Source organism: Nothobranchius furzeri, chromosome 17, assembly GCF_043380555.1.
Source record: "Nothobranchius furzeri strain GRZ-AD chromosome 17, NfurGRZ-RIMD1, whole genome shotgun sequence".
Classification (NCBI taxonomy): Eukaryota; Metazoa; Chordata; class Actinopteri; order Cyprinodontiformes; family Nothobranchiidae; genus Nothobranchius; species Nothobranchius furzeri.
The window spans coordinates 54,498,036-54,520,505 of NC_091757.1; the positions used below are offsets into that span (position 1 = coordinate 54,498,036).

General features: G+C 43.9%; 1 protein-coding gene across 1 annotated transcript; it reads left to right on the forward strand.

The window, feature by feature from the left end:
- Positions 1-7,137: 7,137 nt before the first annotated feature.
- Positions 7,138-16,263, forward strand: LOC107394166 (corticotropin-releasing factor-binding protein). Its single transcript, XM_054731611.2, has 7 exons — positions 7,138-7,287; positions 7,388-7,472; positions 7,802-7,959; positions 9,771-9,981; positions 11,600-11,754; positions 13,940-14,060; positions 15,707-16,263. Exons 1-7 carry the CDS (start codon positions 7,207-7,209, stop codon positions 15,859-15,861), a joined length of 966 nt encoding a protein of 321 aa, XP_054587586.2. The 5' UTR covers positions 7,138-7,206; the 3' UTR covers positions 15,862-16,263.
- The last annotated feature ends 6,207 nt before the right edge of the window (positions 16,264-22,470 follow it).

Here is a 22,470-nt window from a genome sequence, read left to right on the forward strand (position 1 = left end):
CCTTCTTACTACCACCCAGGCAGCTATAGGCTTAGAAGCTCAGATATCTGGGAGGGTCTCAGAGTAGAGTCGCTGCTCCTCCAACAGCAGCTCTCTCTTGCACGTGAGAAGTGGTTTATTCTACTTTCCTACTTTTGTGACATCATTAACAGGTACTTTTTGAAAAATACTTGTTTTAGGCACATACTTCCTAAAACCAAACACTGACAGAAAAAGGATGGATGTTTCTTTAATGTTTGTTGTTTATAGAGGTAGTAGAGACTCACATGGCAGCACAAAAGGATGCAAAAACCAAGGGATAAGTGACGATGTAGCCACAGAGTCCCCGGGGCGCAATGACAGAGGTGAGGCCTGCCGAACACTATGTTTATGTTTATGTTTATGTATTTAGTAGACACTTTTGTCCAAAGTGACTTATAAGTGATAATCGGCATGTTGCCCTTGAGGCTAACAACAACAATAACAACAACTTGACATCAATCATGGAGAGGAGGGAACAAGGAGTGGACAGTAGAGAGGGGGGACGGGTGCAGGGAGGGTGCTAGTTAAGAAGATGCTCTCTGAAGAGCAGGGTCTTCAGGAGTTTCTTGAAAATAGAAAAGGAAGCCGCTGTTCTGGTCGTGCTTGGGGGGTCATTCCACATTTGTGGAACGATGCAGGAGAAGAGTCTGGATTGTCCTGAGCGTGGTGTAGGCACTGCTAGCCGACCATCCTGTGATGACCGGAGCGGCCGGGCCGAGACGTAAGCCTTTGCAAGAGGATTCAGGTAGATGGGAGCCGTACCATCTCGGACTTTGTATGCTAGTGTTAGCAGTTTGAATTTGATGCGTGCTGCTAGCGGTAGCCAGTGGAGCTCAATGAACAGAGGGGTGACGTGTGCTCTTTAAGGCTGATTGAAGACCAGACGCGCCGCTGCGTTCTGGACCATCTGAAGAGGTCTCACAGTACAGGCTGGAAGACCAGTTAGAAGGGCGTTGCAGTAATCGAGGCGGGAGATGACAGTAGATTGCACCAGGAGCTGGGTGGCATGTTGTGTTAGGTATGGTCTGATCTTTCGTATGTTATACAGCGCAAAGCGGCATGAACGAGCTACAGAACTAGCGCCACCGGTCTCTCTGATTACCACCAGCAGCAAGGCGGGTTAGGTGTCTTGACCAAGGACACAACAGCAGCATTCTCTGGTTGGAGCCGGGATCAAACTTGCAACCTTCTGATTACTGGACAACCTGATCTACCTCCTGAGCTCCTGCTGTCCCACTACACGTGTAGAAGCATCCTCATTAATAGATTGCTCCAGGTTGTTTTTTTTCTTTAAAGCTTATGAAAAGCTGTTTATATAAAGACATAAATAAAAAATTCCCATCTCACCCTCCGCAGGCGGTCTCGTCCTTCCAAGCTCGGGCCCTCGATCAGAGGCCTTGGAGCTTGAGGGTTCTGTGCAGTATCTGCACTTTTCTGGACTGAGATGTCTGATGTTTTTCCTGGGATCTGCTTTAGCCACTCCTCCGGTTTGGGGGTTACTCACTCTCCAGGCTTTCTCGAATAGTTCTTAGCGGCCCTGGCACTTCTCTGGTTTCTCGTGTTCCTTAAAGGGAATTTACAGACTTTTGAATTTTTATTTATGCTCGCGATTGCCCCCTCAGGCCAAAAGCGTAACGGCAGCTTCAATAGTAGGCTCGTGCACGAGGCGCACATGCTGTACGTGCACACTCCTTAACGAAAATAACAGCTGAGACAGTCCCGTGTGTGTGTGTGTGTGGCCCAGAGGACAGAGGACAGGAGAACACGCAGCTAATTAATTAAATAATGTGGTTCTGTACCTTTCTCTTCAGCACAGCCGACAAAGGTTTATGATGGGTCAGTCCTCCTGCATGCTCAGATCATTCCCTTCCCTTGCTTGAAAAATTGTTCCAAAATGAAAGTTGAACCCACATCTTTTTTATCTGTGAATTCAATGCCGTTCGGCGAGTCTCAAATAAAAATTTGGGCATCTTACTGTAAAAAATATACCATTAATGTAAAAAAGAAACTCTAAATAAACTATGTTCCCATTCAGATTCAAACCCAGGTCTTCTGCATGAGAGTCAGACATCTTACAAGGTGAGCTACACACCAGTAATATTTGATGTATCTGTAACATTTATATCCTTGATGACAGCTGAAACAACGTCAAACCAAAGAACGGTTCGGAGTGAAAATGGCTATTTTGTTGCTAATTAGCAGGAAATATCTAGAAGAAAGTTCTACAGAAAGTAGCTAAGGGTCCTCAGAAATGTAGCTAGCTTTGTCACTAGGCGTTAGGAACAGCGACAAAGTGGCACTGCCTCTCTCTCTGCTGCTAAAGCTACGGATAGCAAATGCTACGGGCGATGCCTGAGCGTGAACGCGCACGAAGCAGCCTGCTCGACCCGAGCATCTCTCTTTTTCTGTGATTTTACAGAAAAACAGGCAATCACAGTAAAAATGCCAGGGCTCATTCTACAGGACCAGGGCATTGCAGGAGAATGTATGAAGAAGACATTTATTATTTCTATACATGTTTTGGCTGTCACACTTCCTTATTGTCCCTTTACAAAAGATTGGCTAAAAATAATTAGTGAAAACAAAGCAAACAAACAAACCAGGGTCAGATTGGAGCAACTAGACTTCTCCGACAAACTCAGCTGGAAGGTGATCAAAAGAAGAGTGGCTGCCCATCGCTCCCGATTAATGCACTTCGAATAAACCACTTTCAGGGGAGAGCCATGGGAAGGAGGAGCACAAGAGAAAATCCATGCCGACTTTGGACTAATCTCTCTCTGTCACGTTGGTCCAAACGGGGAGGGTCAGCTCATTACAGCACCCGCAGGAGATGAATGGGTCAGTCAGGCATTTAGGAGAGCAGGTTTGGACCGCTGTGTTAGACAGTGGGATCCACACCAGAAGTGTGTGTGGGAGCGGGTCGGAACACAACGAACAGTGGAGCAAAATACTTAGTGACGTGTGCTATTTCTGCCCGGGAGCAGGTGTGGTGAAGGAGGCTGCACGCTGGGCTGGAGGGCAGGCGTAACACACAAACACCTGGAGTCAACAATCACCGGGATTTCACTCTGAACACACGGAGAGGTGACGTCACCTCGGGCCAGCAGAACCAATCCCAAAGTGTTCCAGATGTTCTGCTGCTGTATTTCAACCTGAATCCACCGCATTCAGATGAATGTGTAATTATGACTAAAATAATATAAAAATAATAAAAGTTGAACACATTGATGCAGTTCTAACATCTACCACTGGATGGCAGTGTTGTCTTTTTACAGTATGTGACGGGAGGCTGACACTTGTTCCCCTAACTGTTTTGAGTACTGAAAACACTTATTTATTTATTTATTTATTTATTTATTTATTTATTTATTTATTTATTTATTTATTATCTGAAAGGTCTCTCAGTCCTCACATGTAAGGTACAGTTAATGTTGATTCTGAGTAGCTTTATAATGGCAGGAACAGATAAAGGTCATCACTGGGCCAGGCTTCCTAGCGAATGATTGTTATAGATCAGAAGCTGCACAGACGGCTTGTTATTTTAAAGATGGACAATTGTTTTGGGTCATATTGCAACTAAATTCTCAGTTATTTTTGATAACATACATTTAGGAATTTGACTGAAAACGTGAGCTACGTTAAATAGACGAGTCTTTCATTAGTGTGATTTTTTTCACGTTTTCCTGATTGAATGTTTGTGAATTCTTTCATGTTCTACAGGTTATTGTTGTTCATTAAAGATGGGGAAGTTTTAACCCTCCCACTGTCTTCATGGCTGACCCCGCCAGGAAAGCTGACCCTTGAGCAGGATTGGTGGTTTATCCCTTGAGGTTCACGTGGCAGGGGTGAGGTCCCTGCCACGTGAACCTCAAGGGATAAACCACCAATCCTGCTCAAGGGTCAGCTTTCCTGGCGGGGTCAGCCATGAAGACAGTGGGAGGGGTAAATTACTTTTAAAATCCTTAAATTTGACCATCTGACCCTGTTCTAGGAGAAAAAGTAAATAATTTTTCATCTTTTATTCTTTACATACCAGGAGCCAGCCCGAGTATCTCGAGGTCTTGTTCATGAGTGAGGGAAAGATGGAGAGCAGGACCGACAGGCGGATTGCTGCGTCTGCAGTGATGCGGGCGTTGTACCGATCTGTAGTGGTGAAGAGAGAGCTGAGCCAACAGGCAAAGCTCTCTATGTACCGGTCGACCTACGTTCCTACCCTCACCTATGCTCTCGAGCTTTGGGCAGTGACTGAAAGAACAAGGTTGCAGATGCAAGCGGCCAAAATGACATAGAGAGGAGCCAGTTGAGGTGGCTAGGGCATCTAGTTAGGATACCTCCTGGACGCCTACCTGGTGAGGTTTTCCGGGCACGTCCAACTGGGAGGAGACCTAAAGGAAGACCCACAACACGCTGGAGGAACTGTCTCTTGGCTGGCCAGGTAACGCCTTGGGACTCCCCCGGAGGAGCTGGCCCAAGTGGCTGTGCTTAGGCTGCTGTCCCCGTGACCCGACCCCGGATAAACGGCCAAAAATGGACAGATAGATTTTATTTTTCTCCTAAGTCCCTCCCCTGGCCTTTACAGGTAAACGAATCATTTACGCAAGCCATACCGCTTTGACCAATAGAGTTTCGTTTCCACAAGAGGGAACTGTCAACGGGAACACGCCCCGTGTCATCAATTCAATTCAACTCAATTCAATTCAAGTTTATTTATAAAGCGCCAAATCACGACAAGAGTCGTCTCAAGGCACTTCACATAATAAACATTCCAATTCAGGTCAGTTCATTAAGCCAATCAGAAATAATGTTTCCTATATAAGGAACCCAGCAAATTGCTAATCCTCATACTAAGCAAGCATATGGCGACAGTGGAGAGGAAAACTCCCTTTTAACAGGAAGAAACCTCCAGAGAATCCTGGCTCAGTATAAGCAGCCATCCTCCACGACTCACTGGGGATGGAGAAGACAGAGCACACACACACACACACACACACACACACACACACACACACACACACACACACACACACACACACACACACACACACACACGCACGCACGCACGCACGCACGCACGCACGCACACACACACACACACACACACACACTTTATATGGTTACACCGTGATTTCTTAGTAAATATTCTATTTGGTGAGAGATAAACTTTATTGTATTTATCCTAGTGGATCTATAATTAAACAGGTAAACTAGTAGTAGCACATCCAATGTCAAGGAAAGCAAAAAGTTATTATCAGGAGAGGGAGAATGTTTAAGTGGTTAGCAGCAGTGTGCTAGACGATCAGTGTGCACAACGGGGTCACGTGCTTCAGTCGGCCTGATATCACGATGGAGCAACACATTCTGAAGTCAGGTTTCTCAACTGCCTCAAATACTTTTGAAAAATCTACTTGCTTATGCAGAATCTGTCATTATAACCCAATTATCCCGTATTAGACTTTAGTCTCTTTTGTTTTGGCACCAAAACGTGCCCTCTGGGCTGCACACTGGTGACGCAACCTTATTAGATCACATGATAAGATAATTTCTGCCGGCAGACCAGCGTAGATTAAATTTAGATCTATCAGCAACACAAATCTGTGGGGATGCAATCGACTGATTTATTTTAATAAAGTGTACTGAAACAATCACAGAATCTTCCTTAATGTTAAATGTTTACTGAAGCCACCAGAAGATCACAATCGCTTCACAAGGAAATAAACACACTTACGTGTCGTAAACTCAAACCACGAGCTTCCTGCTAACACATTCAAACATCAAAGACTCTGTGGGACAATTAACTCCAATCAGTGACCACTGGCTTTGAAATGAAGGTAATACACCTCGAATAGGTCATCAGCGCTGAACACCAAACAAGCTGAAGCTCTGCTGGAGTAAATGTTACTCATCACAATCGTTTAGTTTTCAGGTCCGCGTGGCCTCACGGACCTTCGCTGGGAGAAAATGCCAGCCATCATTAGCTCGGCGAGCGAGAGAGCGTCTGATTTTCATTTGAATGGGAGAGAGTGTGAGTGCTGGTTAGGGATGTGTGTGTGTGTGTGTGTGGATGCTGACAGGATGATCATCCTGTTGGCTACGTGAGAGGCTGACCTTTCACAGCGGCAGCACAATCAGCCAAAATCAGTCCCGTCCAGATGAAACGAACCAAATTACATCACTTTTGTGGGCGTCCTCCCTTCTCACTCGCTGCATCTATTCTGGTGCTTTTAGCTCTTGGTGCACAGTTTACATCGATTGAATACAGATGTGCATATTTGTTAGCTGATTCGGGGGGGGGGGGGGGTTGTGAAGCCGTTCGGGTGGAGTAACATAGTAATCATGAGCAAGTCTCTCCACATCAACATTTTTTTCCTGATAAACTATATAAATGAGTGTCTGACCGTGCTGTAGACAATAATTCAGCACTTTAGTGCATTTTAGTTAAAATTGAAATATTCTGCCTAAAACTGTCAGCGATGCACCGTCGTCAGGTAAGAACTCAGCACTGCATTTGAATTTAAATCTGCCATCGCTATTGGCTAAGAGGTACACTATGATGTCACAATGTCGTGAGTGTGTATTAGTTAGCGGCTCCGCCCTCTCGTTCTGCTAGGCAAAAGCATTTTTTGCATTTTTCAAACAGGAAGTGGGAGTTGAGTAAGAATCTGGTAGGGGGTGACTTGCTCTTTAAATAATTCTAACAGCGTTATTATCACTCTAGAATCGCAGCTTCTTTTATTTATTTATTTTTACTAAATGACGTCGCTCAAAAACCTTCGTAGCAACAAGGATTCGGGGTGTCCTGCATAATCCTGTTTCTATTTTAGGAGTTCATAATTGTCAAAGGGAATTTTATGCTTTAGCTGGTTGCCTAAGCAACTACAAATAACCAATGGCTCTCATGCATCAACGCAAGAGTTTCAACAGCAGCAAAACAAACATTTGTTGTGGACAAGTCAAATTAAAATGTTCTTTTCAACAATCCTGTGATTCTTTTAATAGCATCATTTATTTATTTTCACGCAGCCGAGCGCTTTTAAACGCCCTCGTGTGAATTAGAACATCCAGATTATTAAAAATAATTGTGTTCAGTGGCGGATGCTGGCCTGCCTGTTGGTGCTGCTATAAAAGCTGCCGGCTCTCTAGAGCGGCGTTATTGTCCTCCCTGCTTGTGCAGAGACGCACCTCAGCATGTCAGCAGCTCTACGCACTCAGCTCCTCCTCTGCCTCGTCTCCCTGTCCACAAGGACAGGACTCACTCGCTACATCGAGGTAAGATCAAGGTTTTACCGGTGCATCATAGAAAAATTGAACTGTTCATGACTTGGTGCAGGTGAACCTCGTCTGTAAACTTTTGACTTGATTTATTCAGGATAACGACGCTTCGGATGGATTATATTCTCTGCTTTTGGCTCAGAAACGAGAATCAGAGGATTTTATCTTTCGCCGACCTCTTCGTAAGATTTATTTCTGATATTTGTTTCATTTTGTAACTGACTGTGTGTGACTCTGGGTGTTAACTGTGATAAATCACATGTGGAAGGATTCTGAAATCAGGACAATTTGCTGCTCTGGCTCCATCAAACGTATGAGTTTGAGCTGACTTCTGTGGTATGATTTTCTGATTATAAAGAGTCAGTGCGTTACACCGACACATTTGATTCTTCTGTCTGAACACAGCAAAGTGGTTAGATCAGTCCAAATTGATGCAGATGTCCGTAAAGTTTTAGGAAGTCTCCAGGAAACCCTTAGAACTGTTGAAAACACGGCTGTGTGTGATGTCTAGGATGCTTGGACATGCTGGCCAATGAAGGTTATTTCACCTTCGTGGCGTCCCGGCCACAGCTGGCTTGCGCTGCTTTCATCATCGCCGAGCCCGGTGAAGTCATCAGCGTGGAGCTGTCTGACGTCAGCATCGACTGCACCGCCGGAGACTTCGTAAAGGTCGTCCCACTCACCCAGAATAACTCAAACACACGCCAAGCAACACCGTTTAAAGCCTAAAGCCCACTTTTCATTGCCTTTGATTTAATTCCAGGCTGGATTGAGGCAAAGTTTAGGGGCGAAACATCCCACTAGATTTTCCCGCTGCTCAGAGAGAAAGTAGGAGGAAAAATCTTTAGTTCGGAAGCCAAGCCAGCAGTTCTGAGTGGGACAAATCCGGAAAAGGCTTGGCAGAGAGAAACGACGGAGACGTTTGTGATTTATGTTTGCAAGCCGGCGTCTGTCACCTGCACTTTTTTACCTCGCAGGACTCATGTTTTACTTTCTGGACTCAAAATTTTATTAGTATTTACGATAAACCCAATAAAATCAAATCATTTCTTTATTTTGTGTTTAGGCAAAGAACAGTCCCTTGCATTAAACATGTACAGGCCCCTTAGCCACAGGGGCGTGTCCAGGGAGTGGCCTGGGGTGGCACATGCCACCCTTAGAATCTGATTGGCCACCCCCAGGTGCCACCCTACTAAGTTCAGAATCAGAATCAGAATGAATTTTATTGCCAGCGCTCCAGAGCGTAGGAGCTTGACTCCATAGTACAACCTGACCAAGGTTACACACACACAGGCAGACCATGGGAGCAGCCGTGACGGCGCTCCTTAGTAGATGAATGAGGGAATACATGAGGAGAGTTTCAGGGGAGGGAGAAAAAAAGGCATTAACAAGGTTACACTGGCAGGGTGTAGCACTCTAATGCAAAAAAACACCCGACATATAAGCACGAACGTCACAGTTCACAACATGAGACCCGGTAGGTAGGAGGGAGGGGCTGGGACCCTGGTTTCCTCAGCGGGGGCTGCCTGTGTGGCGCTCAACCAGCTGGATCCGCAGGTGGGAGGGAGGTCATGGGAAGCACAGAGAGCAGAGAGTGCCTTCAGCGTCGCTAGAGACCACAATCTGAAGGCGGGGGGGGGGGGGGGGATAGAGTTTCACAGCATTTGTCAGCATTCCTTCCATCGTGGGGGTTGTTTGCACGCAACTCCAAGGCTGCTTATGGCGTCAGATTTGATAACAGAACTTTGTTTGGGTCAGGCAGAGATAATTTTTCCTCTCTGTACTAAGTTCCAGTTTAAATTGACTTTACATTGTCGACAAAAGGCTTGGGTTGTAAACTCCAAAAATAGTGTGTGGTAGCACGCACCTTTAACATCGTCTTCTAGCCCAGGCCTACAGAACATTTCTGTAGTATAAATATTATTTATTATTTTTTCATATTCACATAAATAGTATTCAGAGTCCCACTCATCTCCAGTTGGTGGCAGTAATGCAACAAGAAGTGACTTGCTAACCACCACAAAACTAGAAGATGAATAGAAAAAATGGTGATTGTGCAATGTGAAACTCCAAAATTCACTAGAAAGTAAATAAATAAACGATTTGTGTAAATAAATAAATAAGCATAACCATTGGTGCCACCCATGCATAAACAAGTGCCCCACATGGGCCACCCCATTTTAAAAGTCCTGGACACGGCTCTGCTTAGCCATTTCAGAATGTCTGCTGAAGATGTTAAAGTTGAGTGAAATTACTCGCTGTTACTCGACTGTTTAATGAGTAAATGCTGAGTCAATAACTTTTTTATGAAGCCACCTAAATGTTTGGTGATATAAGTCAGTTTGGCCTGTTTGGGACAAAAACAAGGCTTGCTTCCATGAGAATGAGAGAAAACTAATATTCTTTAGTGCTATTCTTCTGTCCTGTAATAAAAACAACAGTTTTGCATCAAACAGCGTTTTGTCACGCTTCTCCTGCAGATCTTCGATGGCTGGGTTCTCAAAGGAGAGAAGTTTCCCAGCAGTTTTGATCATCCTCTCCCACCGCATGAGCGCTACACGGACTACTGCTCCTCCACAGGACCACTAGTCGCCTCCCAATCCTCCCAGAACGTCGCCATGGTCTTCTTTCGCATTCACAGCCCTGAAAGTGGCTTCAACTTGGCCGTCAAAAAACTGCACAACCCTCTGCGTGAGTCCTGCAACTAAAATCAAGAAGCTGCCACAAAGTAAAGTAAAATACAAAAAACAAATCTGATAAAAACTGATTGTTTTTGGGAGTTCTGACGGAAGGGATTCGGCTCCGTGTGTGTGTGTGCGTGTGTGAGTGTGTGTTCCGGATATTGGTGCTCAGTCGAGCGTTAATCAAGGCTGAGAGCAACATGAAGAGATTGAATGAGAAGGATGCACCTGTTTTCCAGCTGCTTGACAAACACCGTGTTAACCCTGTGCCAAGCAACATAACAATCAGCAGGAAAACACACAAAAGCCCCTCTTCCAGTGGAAAAAATGGATTTAAATAGATTTTCTTTTCGACAAATGACAAAAACAGGCAGTGATGGAGGCTTTATTCCCTTATTGACCCTTGACTGAATCTGGCTTTCATATAGCTTTGTGTAAACGTGGCAGAACGTTTGTGTTAACAAACAAAATCAATGCACATAAATGGAAGCAATTTGGAATTTTGGCAAAAACTAAAATCTGTCCTGAGGAGCAATAATTTATGGAGAAAATGATCTTTCTACTCTGTGGTCTCGCAGACTTGCAGAAATGATCAACTGTACAACTATTGTAAATGTTAGATGTTCCTGTTGTTTATAAAAACGCAGCCTGCAGATCTGGACTAGCACAGCGGGTTTGTGTCCTAATTGTTCGTCCAAGTGGTCAACCTGAGGTATCCATAACGAATCATGTGAAACAGAAATCTGAAGCCTCTCTTTCTGTGTGCGTGTGTGTGTGCGTGCATGTGTGTGTTTGTTTGTGTGTGTGTGTGTGCGTGCGTGCGTGTGTGTTTGTGTGTGTATGTGCGTGCATGCACACGCGTGCGCATGTGTGTGTGTGTGTTTGTGTGTGTGCGTGCATGCATGTATGTGTTTGTTTGTGTGTGTGTGTGTGTATTTGTGTGTGTGCGTGCATGCATGTGTGTTTGTGTGTGTGTGTGTGTTTTTGTGTGTGTGTTTGTGTGTGTGTGTTTGTGTGTGTGTGTGTGTATTTGTGTGTGTGCGTGCATGCATGTGTGTTTGTGTGTGTGTGTGTGTGTGTGCGTGCATGCGTGTGTGTTTGTGTGTGTGTGTGCGTGCATGTGTGTTTGTGTGTGTGTGTGTGTGTGTGTTTGTGTGTGTGTGTGTGTGTGCGTGTGTGTTTGTGTGCGTGTGTGCGTGCGTGCATGTCTGTTTGTGTGTTTGTGTGTGCGTGCGTGCGTATGTATTTGTGTGTGTGCGTGCATGCATGTGTGTTTGTGTGTGCGTGCGTGTGTGTGTGTATTTGTGTGTGTGCGTGCATGCATGTGTGTTTGTGTGTGTGTGCGTGCATGTATGTTTGTGTGTGTGTGTTTGTGTTTGTGTGTGTGTGCGTGCGTGTGTGTTTGTGTGCGTGCGTGTGTGTTTGTGTGTTTGTGTGTTTGTGTGTGCGTGCGTGTGTGCTTGTGTGTGTGTGTGCGCACGCGTGTGTGCGTGTGTGTGTGTGTGTGTGTGCGTGTGTGTTTGTGTGTGTGTGTGTGCGCGTGCGTGTGTGTGTGTGTGTGTGCGTGTGTGTGTTTGTGTGTGTGTGTGTGTGTGTGTGTGTGTGTGTGTGTGTGTGTGTGTGTGAAGCCTGTAACATCATGTCTCAGAGTCCAGAGGGCAGCTTCACCATGGTGATACCACACCAGCACAGGAACTGCAGCTTCTCCATCATCTACCCGGTGGAGATCCAGCTGACAGACCTCAGCTTAGGCGAGGCTAGAAGCAATGAGATCAGTCCGCCGGTAAGAAGCAGATGTACACACAACCCATTCTTTTGTGCTTTGTTAGATCAGCTGTTACACCCCCCCCCCCCCCCCCCCCCCGCTGCTGTTCTTCAGTTGACGTCGGTCTCAATTCAACAGGCGCAAAGAAGACCTGAAGGAACCTCTTGGAAACTGAGCCAATTATTTATTTATTTATTTATTGTAATTTACACCAAAACTTCTAATATTTTTATTGACAAGTTTTAAACGTTAACAAATCTGCAATTTCCACCGAAAAACATTAAATATAAACCCCTAAAAACGGTGACATCATGTTTCCATGCAGCAAAATGTGCACCGAGTAAAAATATTTGTCAAAAGCAAAACGTGATTTTATGTTTCAACACACGTTTTTACAGCTGAAACACTTCAACAGGGATCTAAATGTGTCTGAGTCTGAGGAGGGGGCGAAAAGTGATGTTATTCATTTTTAGGAGACTGAACAAAACAAGACGATTGATGAGGATTCTGGCAGCTTGTGTGACTCTTTCTGGCAAACGGCCGGCTCCATGATGAACCATGGGGAGAGAATATGACGACTGCATGCCAAGTCTTTTCTACTTACATTCTGAGGAAAACTGCATTGTTTGTGCTGCCATAAAATCAGCCAGCTCTCTAGAGTGGTGCTATTGTCCTAAGTGACATAATTATTGATGAATGGCAAAAATCCAGACCTATTGTTTTCTGTTCTTATCTTAAACACAGCAAAGTTTCCTTTTTTACCTTATTTTGCTGACAGTTTCAACTTCTTACAGTCGCCTTCGTCAGAGCTGCAAAGACCCTCTCAGGCTCAAAATAAGTTCTGATAAAAGGATGAACAACTAAGTCCTTCAGGGGTACTTTTGAGAAAAAAATGCTCATGAAAAACGTACGTGGAGTAACCAGGTAGGTAGGTTTTAACTGTTGCAAATCTGCAACTCCTGCCTCCAGAGGGTTAAGAAATCGTCGTCGTCTTCCTCCGCTTATCCGGGTCCGGGTCGCGGGGGCAGCATCCCAACTAGGGAGCTCCAGACCGTCCTCTCCCCGGCCACCTCCACCAGCTCCTCCGGCAGGACCCCAAGGCGTTCCCGGACCAGATTGGAGATGTAACCTCTCCAACGTGTCCTGGGTCGACCCGGGGGCCTCCTGCCGGCAGGACATGCTCGAAACACCTCCCCAGGGAGGCGTCCAGGAGGCATCCTGACCAGATGCCCAAACCACCTCAACTGGCTCCTTCGATCCGGAGGAGCAGTGGTTCTACTCCGAGTCCCTCCCGAATGTCCGAGCTCCTCACCCTATCTCTAAGGCTGAGCCCGGCCACCCTACGGAGGAAACTCCAGACCTATATTAAACATTACTAGTTTTGGATCACGTGTCACAAAATGCAATCAAACGTATAATAATAATAATAATAATAATAATAATAATAATAATAATAATAATAATCATAATAATAATAATAATTTTTATTTCAAGTGCCTTTCAAAGCTCTCAAGGTCACTGTACAAGACAAAATATAAGGAACAGCAAGCAATACAAACAACAAGAAATAAGTGCTAAGAGTAATTCCCAAGGGTAGAGTCGGAGCAGTACAATGGATGATAGAATAACACGAGTAGATGGAAGGAGGACAATGAGTAAGCCAGGAGGAACGTGTGAGTTTTGAGTTGAGACTTGAAGGTTGAGAAGGAGTTTATATTGTGGAGGTCAGGCGGTAGAGCGTTCCAGAGTTTTGGAGCTGAGTGCCTGAAAGCTCTGGCTCCCATAGTACAGAGACGAGTGCGAGGAGCAGACTCAGGGAAGGTGAAGATGATGATGGGAGAGAGCGAGATGGAGTGACAATGTGGAGGAGATTAGAAAGATAAGGGGGAGCGAGATTATGGATGGCTTTAAAGGCATGAAGATTTATCTTATAGTCAATTCTGTATTTGACAGGGAGCCAGTGAAGTTGCTCCAGGACAGGGGTGATGTGATCAAAAGGGGAGGTCTTAGTGATGATCCGGGCAGCTGAATTTTAAACTAACTGTAGCTTGTTGAGTGATTTTAGAGGGAGACCGGAGAGGAGGGCATGGACATGAACCGGCTCGTCAGCTCAGGAAGAATAAGGCTAAAAAGCATAAAATACACTAATGCAAATTCTGAAAAGTATATGCAAAACACCAAATGTGCTGATGTATCTTTGCAGAGACAGCTGTGGTCAGGTTGTTCTGGATCTGGGGATTATGTGGAGTTGCTGGGAGGGAACGGAGTGGACACCTCCAAGATGTTTCCTGTCGCTGATCTCTGTTTCCCCGCCAGTGGGCTCGGTAAGTCTCCAGCTATTCTGGCACTTTTATCTCAGCACTCTTCCCATATTTTGGTCGTGCGTTATTTATTTATTTTTTTGCAAATTAAAGCAAATCTTGATTAGTTTCCCATTTGTTCCTCTTATTAGTTGAAAGCGGAATCACAACTGTCATAAACAACCCTGCCGCAGTCTGCAGTAGCTGATGCTAACAATGAGCTAACGCCAACATGAGTCAACTGTACTAAATAGAGATCTACAAGGTTGGACAAAAATATTGTAACCCACAAGTTCAGTAGGAACAGAGCCCTCAAATGAGCGTAGGCCGTGCAGATGTTCACTCTGGTTTCAGGTCTTCGTGTGATGATCCGGCGTCATGCCAAAAACAGCAAAACATTTTCTTGTATTTTTTTTTGATGGTCGGCAAACTGAAAAAGCTAACTGCTAGCCTTTCTGCTATTAGCTATTGGCAGAGTAAACAGCTGTTGTCACAAAGTAGGCAGAGAGCTCCCCCTAGTGTTGCTAATTAAACCACAAAACATTTGAGTGTAGTTTCTGGTCAGCGAGGGCCGCGGAGTGCTGTTCAGTGTGAAGTTGATCGAGCTTCTAAATCCACTGAAACCAGTTTGAAAGCAACAGCTTAAGGTGTTAAAAACTCTTTAGTGTTAACATTCGTTCAACTACATAATACTAATTAAAATGGATACTAAGCAGTTTTGCTTGCTTTTAGCACCCCCTAGTGGCCATTATTAATGATCTGTGGTCAAATCAAAAGTGAAACATCTCCTGGCTGTGTGTTTGTATTTTTAACACCTTAATCTAACAGCTGAAATGTCCCGTTAGCCTTTATTAGTGTCTACAGGAGTGATTCAACAAACAAATCAGCTGTGTTTACGATCTAAAACAGACTCCAGCTCCGCCATGTCAGCTCCACTCCACTCCACAGCTCCCTCCACCAGCAGGGACTGCAGAGGCAACTCTGAAGTTGCAATTGTGGTATTCTGACCACCGGGGCCAGTGGGGTCCGAGTGACATTTCATTAAGCTTGGTTTATGCTTGACGCATTCACTTTCCGCTTGGTGATGCGGCTCGCGGATGGAACGCGCTTCACAACTCGCAGCGTTTATGGTTTGTGCGGCTCGTCTCTGCGGTGAGCCAATATTCTCCCAAACTGTAGGGGGCAGCATGGAGCTCTATGGCATGCATCCAACGCTACACCATAGTAGAAGTAGAAATTACTGTTTACAACATGGCATTCCAGCATTTTTAACAGCGTCCTCGTCTTTTCCGACAGTGTGAGCTATTTCTCTCCAAGAATTATTAACAACATGTTGATCACGGTGATCTCTGAGAGCTGAATCATACAAATGTCTGTATTTACGAACCTCTGCCATACTAGTTCTTGCCGGTCCGCCATGTTTTTCCGCGTCCGTCCGTCCGCGTGGTTAGAAATTTTCCGAGGTGCGCGTTGCGGAAATCTTGAGCCGTGCGGACCTCGCGGACGCGTCAAGCATAAACCAACCTTTAACCCTGTAAAGGGCCATTTTAGCACATACTGGCTCAAGAAAATGGTTTAAAAATATGAAAAAGTTGCACCGTATCCAATCCTTACGTAACAAAATGTTTCGGAGTAATTACCTTTTCTCCTGTTCATCTTTTCCTCTTCAGCCCAGATGAAGATCGGATGCGATAACTCGGTGGTGAGGCTGGTGTCAAGCGGGAATTATGTTAACCGTGTTACCTTCCAATACCGACTACTGGATCAAAATGAGCTTCCCAAAACCAGAGAAAACGGTCTGGATCACTTCTGTGCTGTGGAATAAACACACACACACACACACACACCCTTGTGAGCCTTCACAGAGACAATCTCACTGTCATTAGTTTCTCTGTAAAAAACAAAGACAACATTAACACATTTTTAAAAACGCTCTCAGTAAGTTTGGATTGTATTTTAAAAACATTTGTATTGGTTATATAATGACTAACCCTAACTGTTAACTGTAATAACAGCGAACGCATTTAGAGATAAATATTTATTTTAAACCTATGATAATAGTGGATTTAGTTGATTTATTTTCAGTCAAATTACTTGAAATGTGTAACATATTTATGGTAGAAATACAAATTTCTCATTTTTTTGGTTTCATTTCACATTTCTGTCACATCTGTTTATATTGGCTTAATAATAAAAAATAAATAAATATAACTTGCATGAAAACGCATATTTTTCATTGCTCTTGTTCTTTGAGTCAGTTAAAGTTTTTTTTAGTTCCACTTTAGGTTTCAGTGGCCAATTTTATAGCAGATTGTTAAATTATTATTTAAGTAAAACCCCAAATAATTCTTTGAACATATCGTATTTGACACATGGGCACATGTGGTTAGCTCTGTTGCCTTGCAGCAAGGAGGTCCTGGGTTCACGTTCTCCCTGTGCGTGCGTGGGTTCTCTCCGGGTACTCCGGCTTCCTCCCACAGTCCAAACACATGCGTGTCAGGTTAATTGGTCTCTCTGAATTGTGTGAGTGTGTGTGTGCTTGATTGTTTGTTCTGTGTGTCTGTGTGTTGCCCTGCAATGGACTGGCAACCTGTCCGGGGTGTCCTCCACCTGCATGCCTGGAGACTGAAGGAGATAGACACCAGCCATTGAGTCACATGTAAGCTTCATTTATATGAAATTGCATCAGTGCAGTACTTTTATTTTGAAAATGACCAGGAATTTTGCACTGGTGTGTGATTTCCTGTCTTGCCCCATGTTAACTGCGGAAATTGCCGTGTTCCAGAAGCAGAACCTATCTTTAAAATGTTGCTTTACACATTTACCTCTTCGCCCGTTGCCAGTGATGAAAGGGAGTCTGATGTGATTGTCATGTTGCTGTACTCGCTCGAAAATTGCACTGCCAGTGATTTTTTTAATTCTAATGGCCGTCCGTTGTTAATCCTCTCAGGCTCAAAATAAGTTTTGATAAAAGGACGAACAACTAAGTCCTTCAGCGGTACTTCCGAGTTAAAAAATGCTCATGAAATACGTGTGTGGAGTAACCAGGTAGGTTTTAACGTTGCAAATCTGCAACGCCTGCCTCCAGAGGGTCAAGGGTTTACTTAAACAACAAAATGCCGCTTTCTTTCAAAGATTCAGGTATGTACCACTCCTTATTGACAAGGAAAGTACACACCATCACTTCAAAGTGTTAAAGAGATACTAGGCAGTTTTGCTTGCTTTTAGCACCCCCTACAGTCAGGGGAGGATTAAGGTGTACAGGGGCCCATAGGCTACACTTGTCCGGAACCAAGCCCCCACAATGCGGCTCAAAAATTGAGGCCAACCCGGAAGTACCAAAAATTGCAGTTCCACCCTCATCCACTAGGGGCTGGTGTCAGAAACGAGCAAATCCTCATTGACTCCCATGTTAAAAATACCAATTTCACAGCAGAAATAAACATGTTTACAGCCTGGTTCCAAAATATGTTTTTGGTTTAAATGATCTAGTTTACACTCATGACAACTCTGAGGGGGGTGATTTTTTTCTCACTCTTCTGTTTAAGTGTATTAAAAGCCTAAAATTCTGTATAATTAATGAACATCAGACCCACGTGACCACAGAGCTAGCTTCGTGGAAAGGCCTCAGTAGAGCCTCGGTCTGGCCCTGGAAACTGTTCCGGGATTTTGAGTTTCTCTGTGTGTGTGTGTGTGTGTGTGTGTGTGTGTGTGTGTGTGTGTGTATTCTTTTTTGGATATTATTTGTGCAATTGTTGGACAAAATGACTTCCTGTGGCATTAATTGCACTAATGGAGCGTCCAAGGAGTCTCCACTTCATTTTTTCTGTAAGTAAAATAATATTCATGTATTTTAGGTCACTGCCGAGCTGAGCTTAGATTTTAACATGTACTGTTTAACCATGAAATTTAAATGTAATAGGGTAAAACCCAGTGCATTTAACATAATGCTGCACTTTAGAAAATGGTTTGAAATATAACATGTTGGTGGAGCTGGGTTCCCACTATCGGCTTGTGGAGCTCTCGGAGACCTCTGTGTTCCACCCGGTTTTACCCAGCGGTCAGCCCGGCGTATCTCTGACTCAGACGCTCTGGTGTTGTGCACAGTTATCTCCGGTTGTAGCTAGGTTGCTACCTCCGTTAGCTTAGCTCCCACCTCTGCGTTAGCTTTGGGTTAGCTTCAGGTTAGCTTGTAGCTTGTTCGACCGGGTGTCGTCAGTTGATCCCAGCCTTACAGCTCCACCCTCAGCTCCTCCTCTCTTCCCTTTTGTGGAATTGTCTGGGCTTGACACGGTCAAAATGGCGATGGTGGCCACCTCCCATTTTAGTACAAAAACTTATTATTGGAGCTATGGAAACCCATTGTCCAATATTTATATGTCAATGTTCGGAACCAGAAATGCTTGATCGAAGCAAAATATTCTTATCCTATATTCTTATCTGCAGATATTTATTTTAATTAGGGCTGTCAAACAACTAAAAATGTTAATCTAATTACTCACAGGGTATGTGAATAAACCATGATTTACCAATATTTTCTGGCATTTTCATCCATTTCACCCCAGCAGCCAGGAGCCGGGGTTAAGTTAGCATCCACCATCAGCGTCACCTGGCCAGGACCTTCTGCCGGCTCCCATCAGAAACTACTTGAAGCACGTCTGCCTCTGCTTCCAAGTGGACAATATCAGCTTCTCTGTGACTGCTCGTTCCCTCCTTTGAGCTAGCATCATGAACCGCTGCCGCTCCAGCTAGCATAGCTCCGTTGCCTTCATCGTGAACGTCTTGCTTTTCTATAACCCGCTGTTGGGTCCAGCAGCAGGTTTAAAATATCCTGACAATTTTGGGATTTTCTGCAGAAGATTTTTGTGCTTTTGTTCTTTGATTCTCTCCGTTTTTCTTTTCTGAGCGCCGCTCTCACATTTTCTTTCAGACATTTTTTTTTCATTTTCCCTCGTTAAGTGCAGCAGCCTAACTCAAGACCGCCACAATGTTTACCCACTCAGTGTCGCTTATGATTTTGTCGGCCAATACAGTTGAAGAATATTCTTGCATGTAAATTTAAATAAAATCATATATTTTTAGCTGGCCAATGGGGGCCCCAGAACACATGTGGGCCCCTAGGCTTAAGCCATATCAAGCCTGTGCATTAATCCGGGCCTGCCTACAGTCCATAGCAAAACCAAAACCTATCTCTTCCCGGTGCTTTCGTCTTTTTAACGCCTCAATCTAACAGCCGAAACGTCTCCCATTCCTAAGTGTCTAAAAGAGTGATTCATCACTAAATTGAACAAATCAGCTGTGTTCATGATATAAAACATGCAGGAAACGTGTTGGAACCAGACAGCAGCGCCAGGTAGGTCAGCTCAATTTTTTCAAGTTCCAACAGACCGGACCGCAACTGCGAAGTTGCAAGTGAGATATTCTGTCCACAGGGGGCGATGGGCACTGGGTGGCCTTTCATTCACCCTGTAATCATCAACAAGCAAAAATAACCACTCATAAATGTTTATCTCCTGCAGTCATTGGGAGGCAGGTGGCTGACATCTTGGACAGTTTCACCAGTCCATCACAGGGACACACAGAGACAAACAACCAGTCACACACTGAGACCATAGGGATAATTTAGAGATACCAGTTAACCCAACATCCCTGACTACTTCACTTTAAAAGGCAACTGCCACCATGCAGCCCAGTGACAACCTAAAAGTAATATTTGAAGTTGGGGGAAGTAGGCCGGATATGGACTTTGAACTGGCACTCAGGTTTTTGTACTGTATTTTAAAATGGATTTCTTATTGTATTTTCATAGTGTAACGTGAGGAAATATGGGTTTTCTGTCACAATGGTGGTGTTTATTACGGTATTTTACAGGGATTTCTTAGTGTATTTTAATGGATTTATTAATGTATTTTAATGGTCATATCTCTGTCCTATTGTGTTGCATTTTATTGGTGTACAGCGCTTTGTTTGTCCATTTTGGCCATGTGAAAGCGCTCTATAAATAAAGTTGATTTGATTTGAAAGTAAGAATATTATCAGGTTCTGGTTGCAGAAATGCACTCCAGTACTCCAAAATGTATTTTATCTTAACACCTACAAATGAACAAATGTCCTATTTTATAACAGTAATGTTTTAGAATAGTAGGTTCAATCAGAGGCAAGTAGACATGGTTTGGATTTTGTTTAGCAGACCCCTCTCCTATAATTCACTCAACTCCACCTCTCTGGGTTACTGACTGTACTCGTCTCCCACTGAGATTCAAAGAATGCTCACTAAATTTAGCCCAAATCCTAACAGAGTAATCACAGCAGACGTCACCAATGGATCCCACATGAATTAATGTGCATTATTTACACTATGCATTCCCTTGTATTAAATACAAGTTTTGGCACTCGGTATCAGGCAGTGACGCACGTCTTTCGCTTCCGTTTTTTTAATCCAATTTGTTCCAGAGGCAGCCTCTGAAATAGCTTTCATAGTGGTTGGTCAAAACATTAATTAAACAGCGAATCTAGTTTGTTCACCCTGAATCCAAAGCTACAGTAAAAAAAACAATCTTCAGTCTGAATGAATGCGACTCCTAATGGGATTATCCCACCGGCCTCAGTGCTCTTATTTCCATCAACATCCCTCTAACTGGGTAGCTTTTGATCTTTTCCTTACGTGAAATTAATCTCAAACCAACTCAGCTGTAATGATTCTATTAAGCAGCGGATGTTCTTCTTTCGCTCCATGTGTTGTAATCTTCGTCCTTCATTAGAGAATGAAATGCACTTTGTTTCCTGTTTAAAGGAACTGACTTTTGACTGTTTAAAGATCTCTTGAATATTCAGTGGTGTTTATCAGCTTGAGATTATTAATTAGAAATAAGTTCCTTTTGAATCGGTGATGGCTCAACCATAGGGGGTGCTGGGGCGTTGCCCTCCCTGATGTGAAGAAAAATTAATCTAAAATTAAGGAAACTACAATATAATAACATGTTTTTACTACAAATGTGTCAGTTTTTTTAATTGTGTGCACCAAAATGAGTTTTCTCCGCAGGGTGTCTGGGCTCTCCCTTAGAGATAGGGTGAGAAGCTTGGTCACCCATGAAGGGCTCGGAGAAGACCTGCTGCTCCTCCACATCAAGAGGAGCCAGAGAAGGTGCCCCCTTGACGCCTCCCTGGTAAGGTTTTCTGGACACTTTCAACCAGGAGGAGACCTAAAAGAAGACCCAGGACACACTGGAGGGATTATGTCTCACGGCTGTCCAGAGAACGCCTTAGGATTCCCCCAGAGAAGCTGACCCAAGTGGTTGGGGAGAGGGAAATATGGGCCTCCCTGCTTAGGCTACTGCTAACCGACCCCGGATAAGTAGCCAAAAGTGGATGGGTGGATGGATGGATGGATGTGGAATGAAGATGTTAATTACATTTAATTAAGGACCATAAGACATTAAATTTCATATAGAGTATGAATTCCATCTTATGGACACTGGGTTATTTAAATCAGAAGATTGGATCTTTTTATTGCAGGGATTTTAAATGAACACTTTGCATTAACTGAGAGATGGATGGATGGCTGGATGGCTGGCACCTACATGCAATCTGAAAATTTATGATTTTGACCAGCTGTTTCTCTTTAAACAGTGAATTTTCTCCAACAGACTCACTAATATCACTACTGGGGCGCTAGTAAAAGCACCCCTTAACTAGAGCTAAACAGCCAATCATATCTGGCTGTGAGGCAGAACTGCAAATCAGTGTCACTGAATGTATTGTCCCTAGGGTGCTAGCTGGCACCTACATTAATTTCTATGTCTTGTTAGTGCCACCTACTGGTAGGGCTGAATATTGTGCTTTGAGGTGAGCATGCTGACACACAGGCTGCTGGAGACTAAAAACTCACACTGGAAAACAATCTGGCATCAAAAGAAAATGTGAATTAAGAGAAAAATGGAAACTATGGAATGCAGTTGCTCCAAAATGCTTATTTACGTGTATTTATTTGAGTATTATTTTCTTCTAATTTATCTGTAAATGTGATAATAGATTTTCCATAAACTGCTCAGTTAGAGAAGAGGAATTCATTTTTTGTTTTTTTAATTCTTGTAATTTTTCATCTACTCATTTTAATACTTAGAATGGCCTAAAAGGGAAATATTTCACACATAGCCCCACCAAGAATTTATTTTCATCACGGTAATGAAATGTCACTCAGACCCTCACCTCTGTGGCCAGAATGCACTTGCAAGTTCAGAGTGGCGGGCAGCCACCTATTGGATATAGAAAAAATGGAGCTGACATGTCATTGCTGGAGTCTGTTTCCAGCACATTTCCTGCATGCTTTAGATGGTGAACACAATTGATTTGTTTCATTTAGTGATGAATTGCTCTTGTAGAAACTAATGAAGGCTGAGGAGACATTTTAGCTGTTAGATTAAAGTGTTTTTCT

Excerpts from the sequence above, each read along its gene's own strand:
- LOC107394166 (XM_054731611.2), top strand. The coding sequence starts at position 7,207 with ATGTCAGCAGCTCTACGCACTCAGCTCCTCCTCTGCCTCGTCTCCCTG. Across the intron at positions 11,755-13,939 it reads GCAATGAGATCAGTCCGCCG|AGACAGCTGTGGTCAGGTTG; the intron begins GTAAGAAGCAGA and ends GTATCTTTGCAG. Across the intron at positions 14,061-15,706 it reads TTTCCCCGCCAGTGGGCTCG|CCCAGATGAAGATCGGATGC; the intron begins GTAAGTCTCCAG and ends TTTCCTCTTCAG.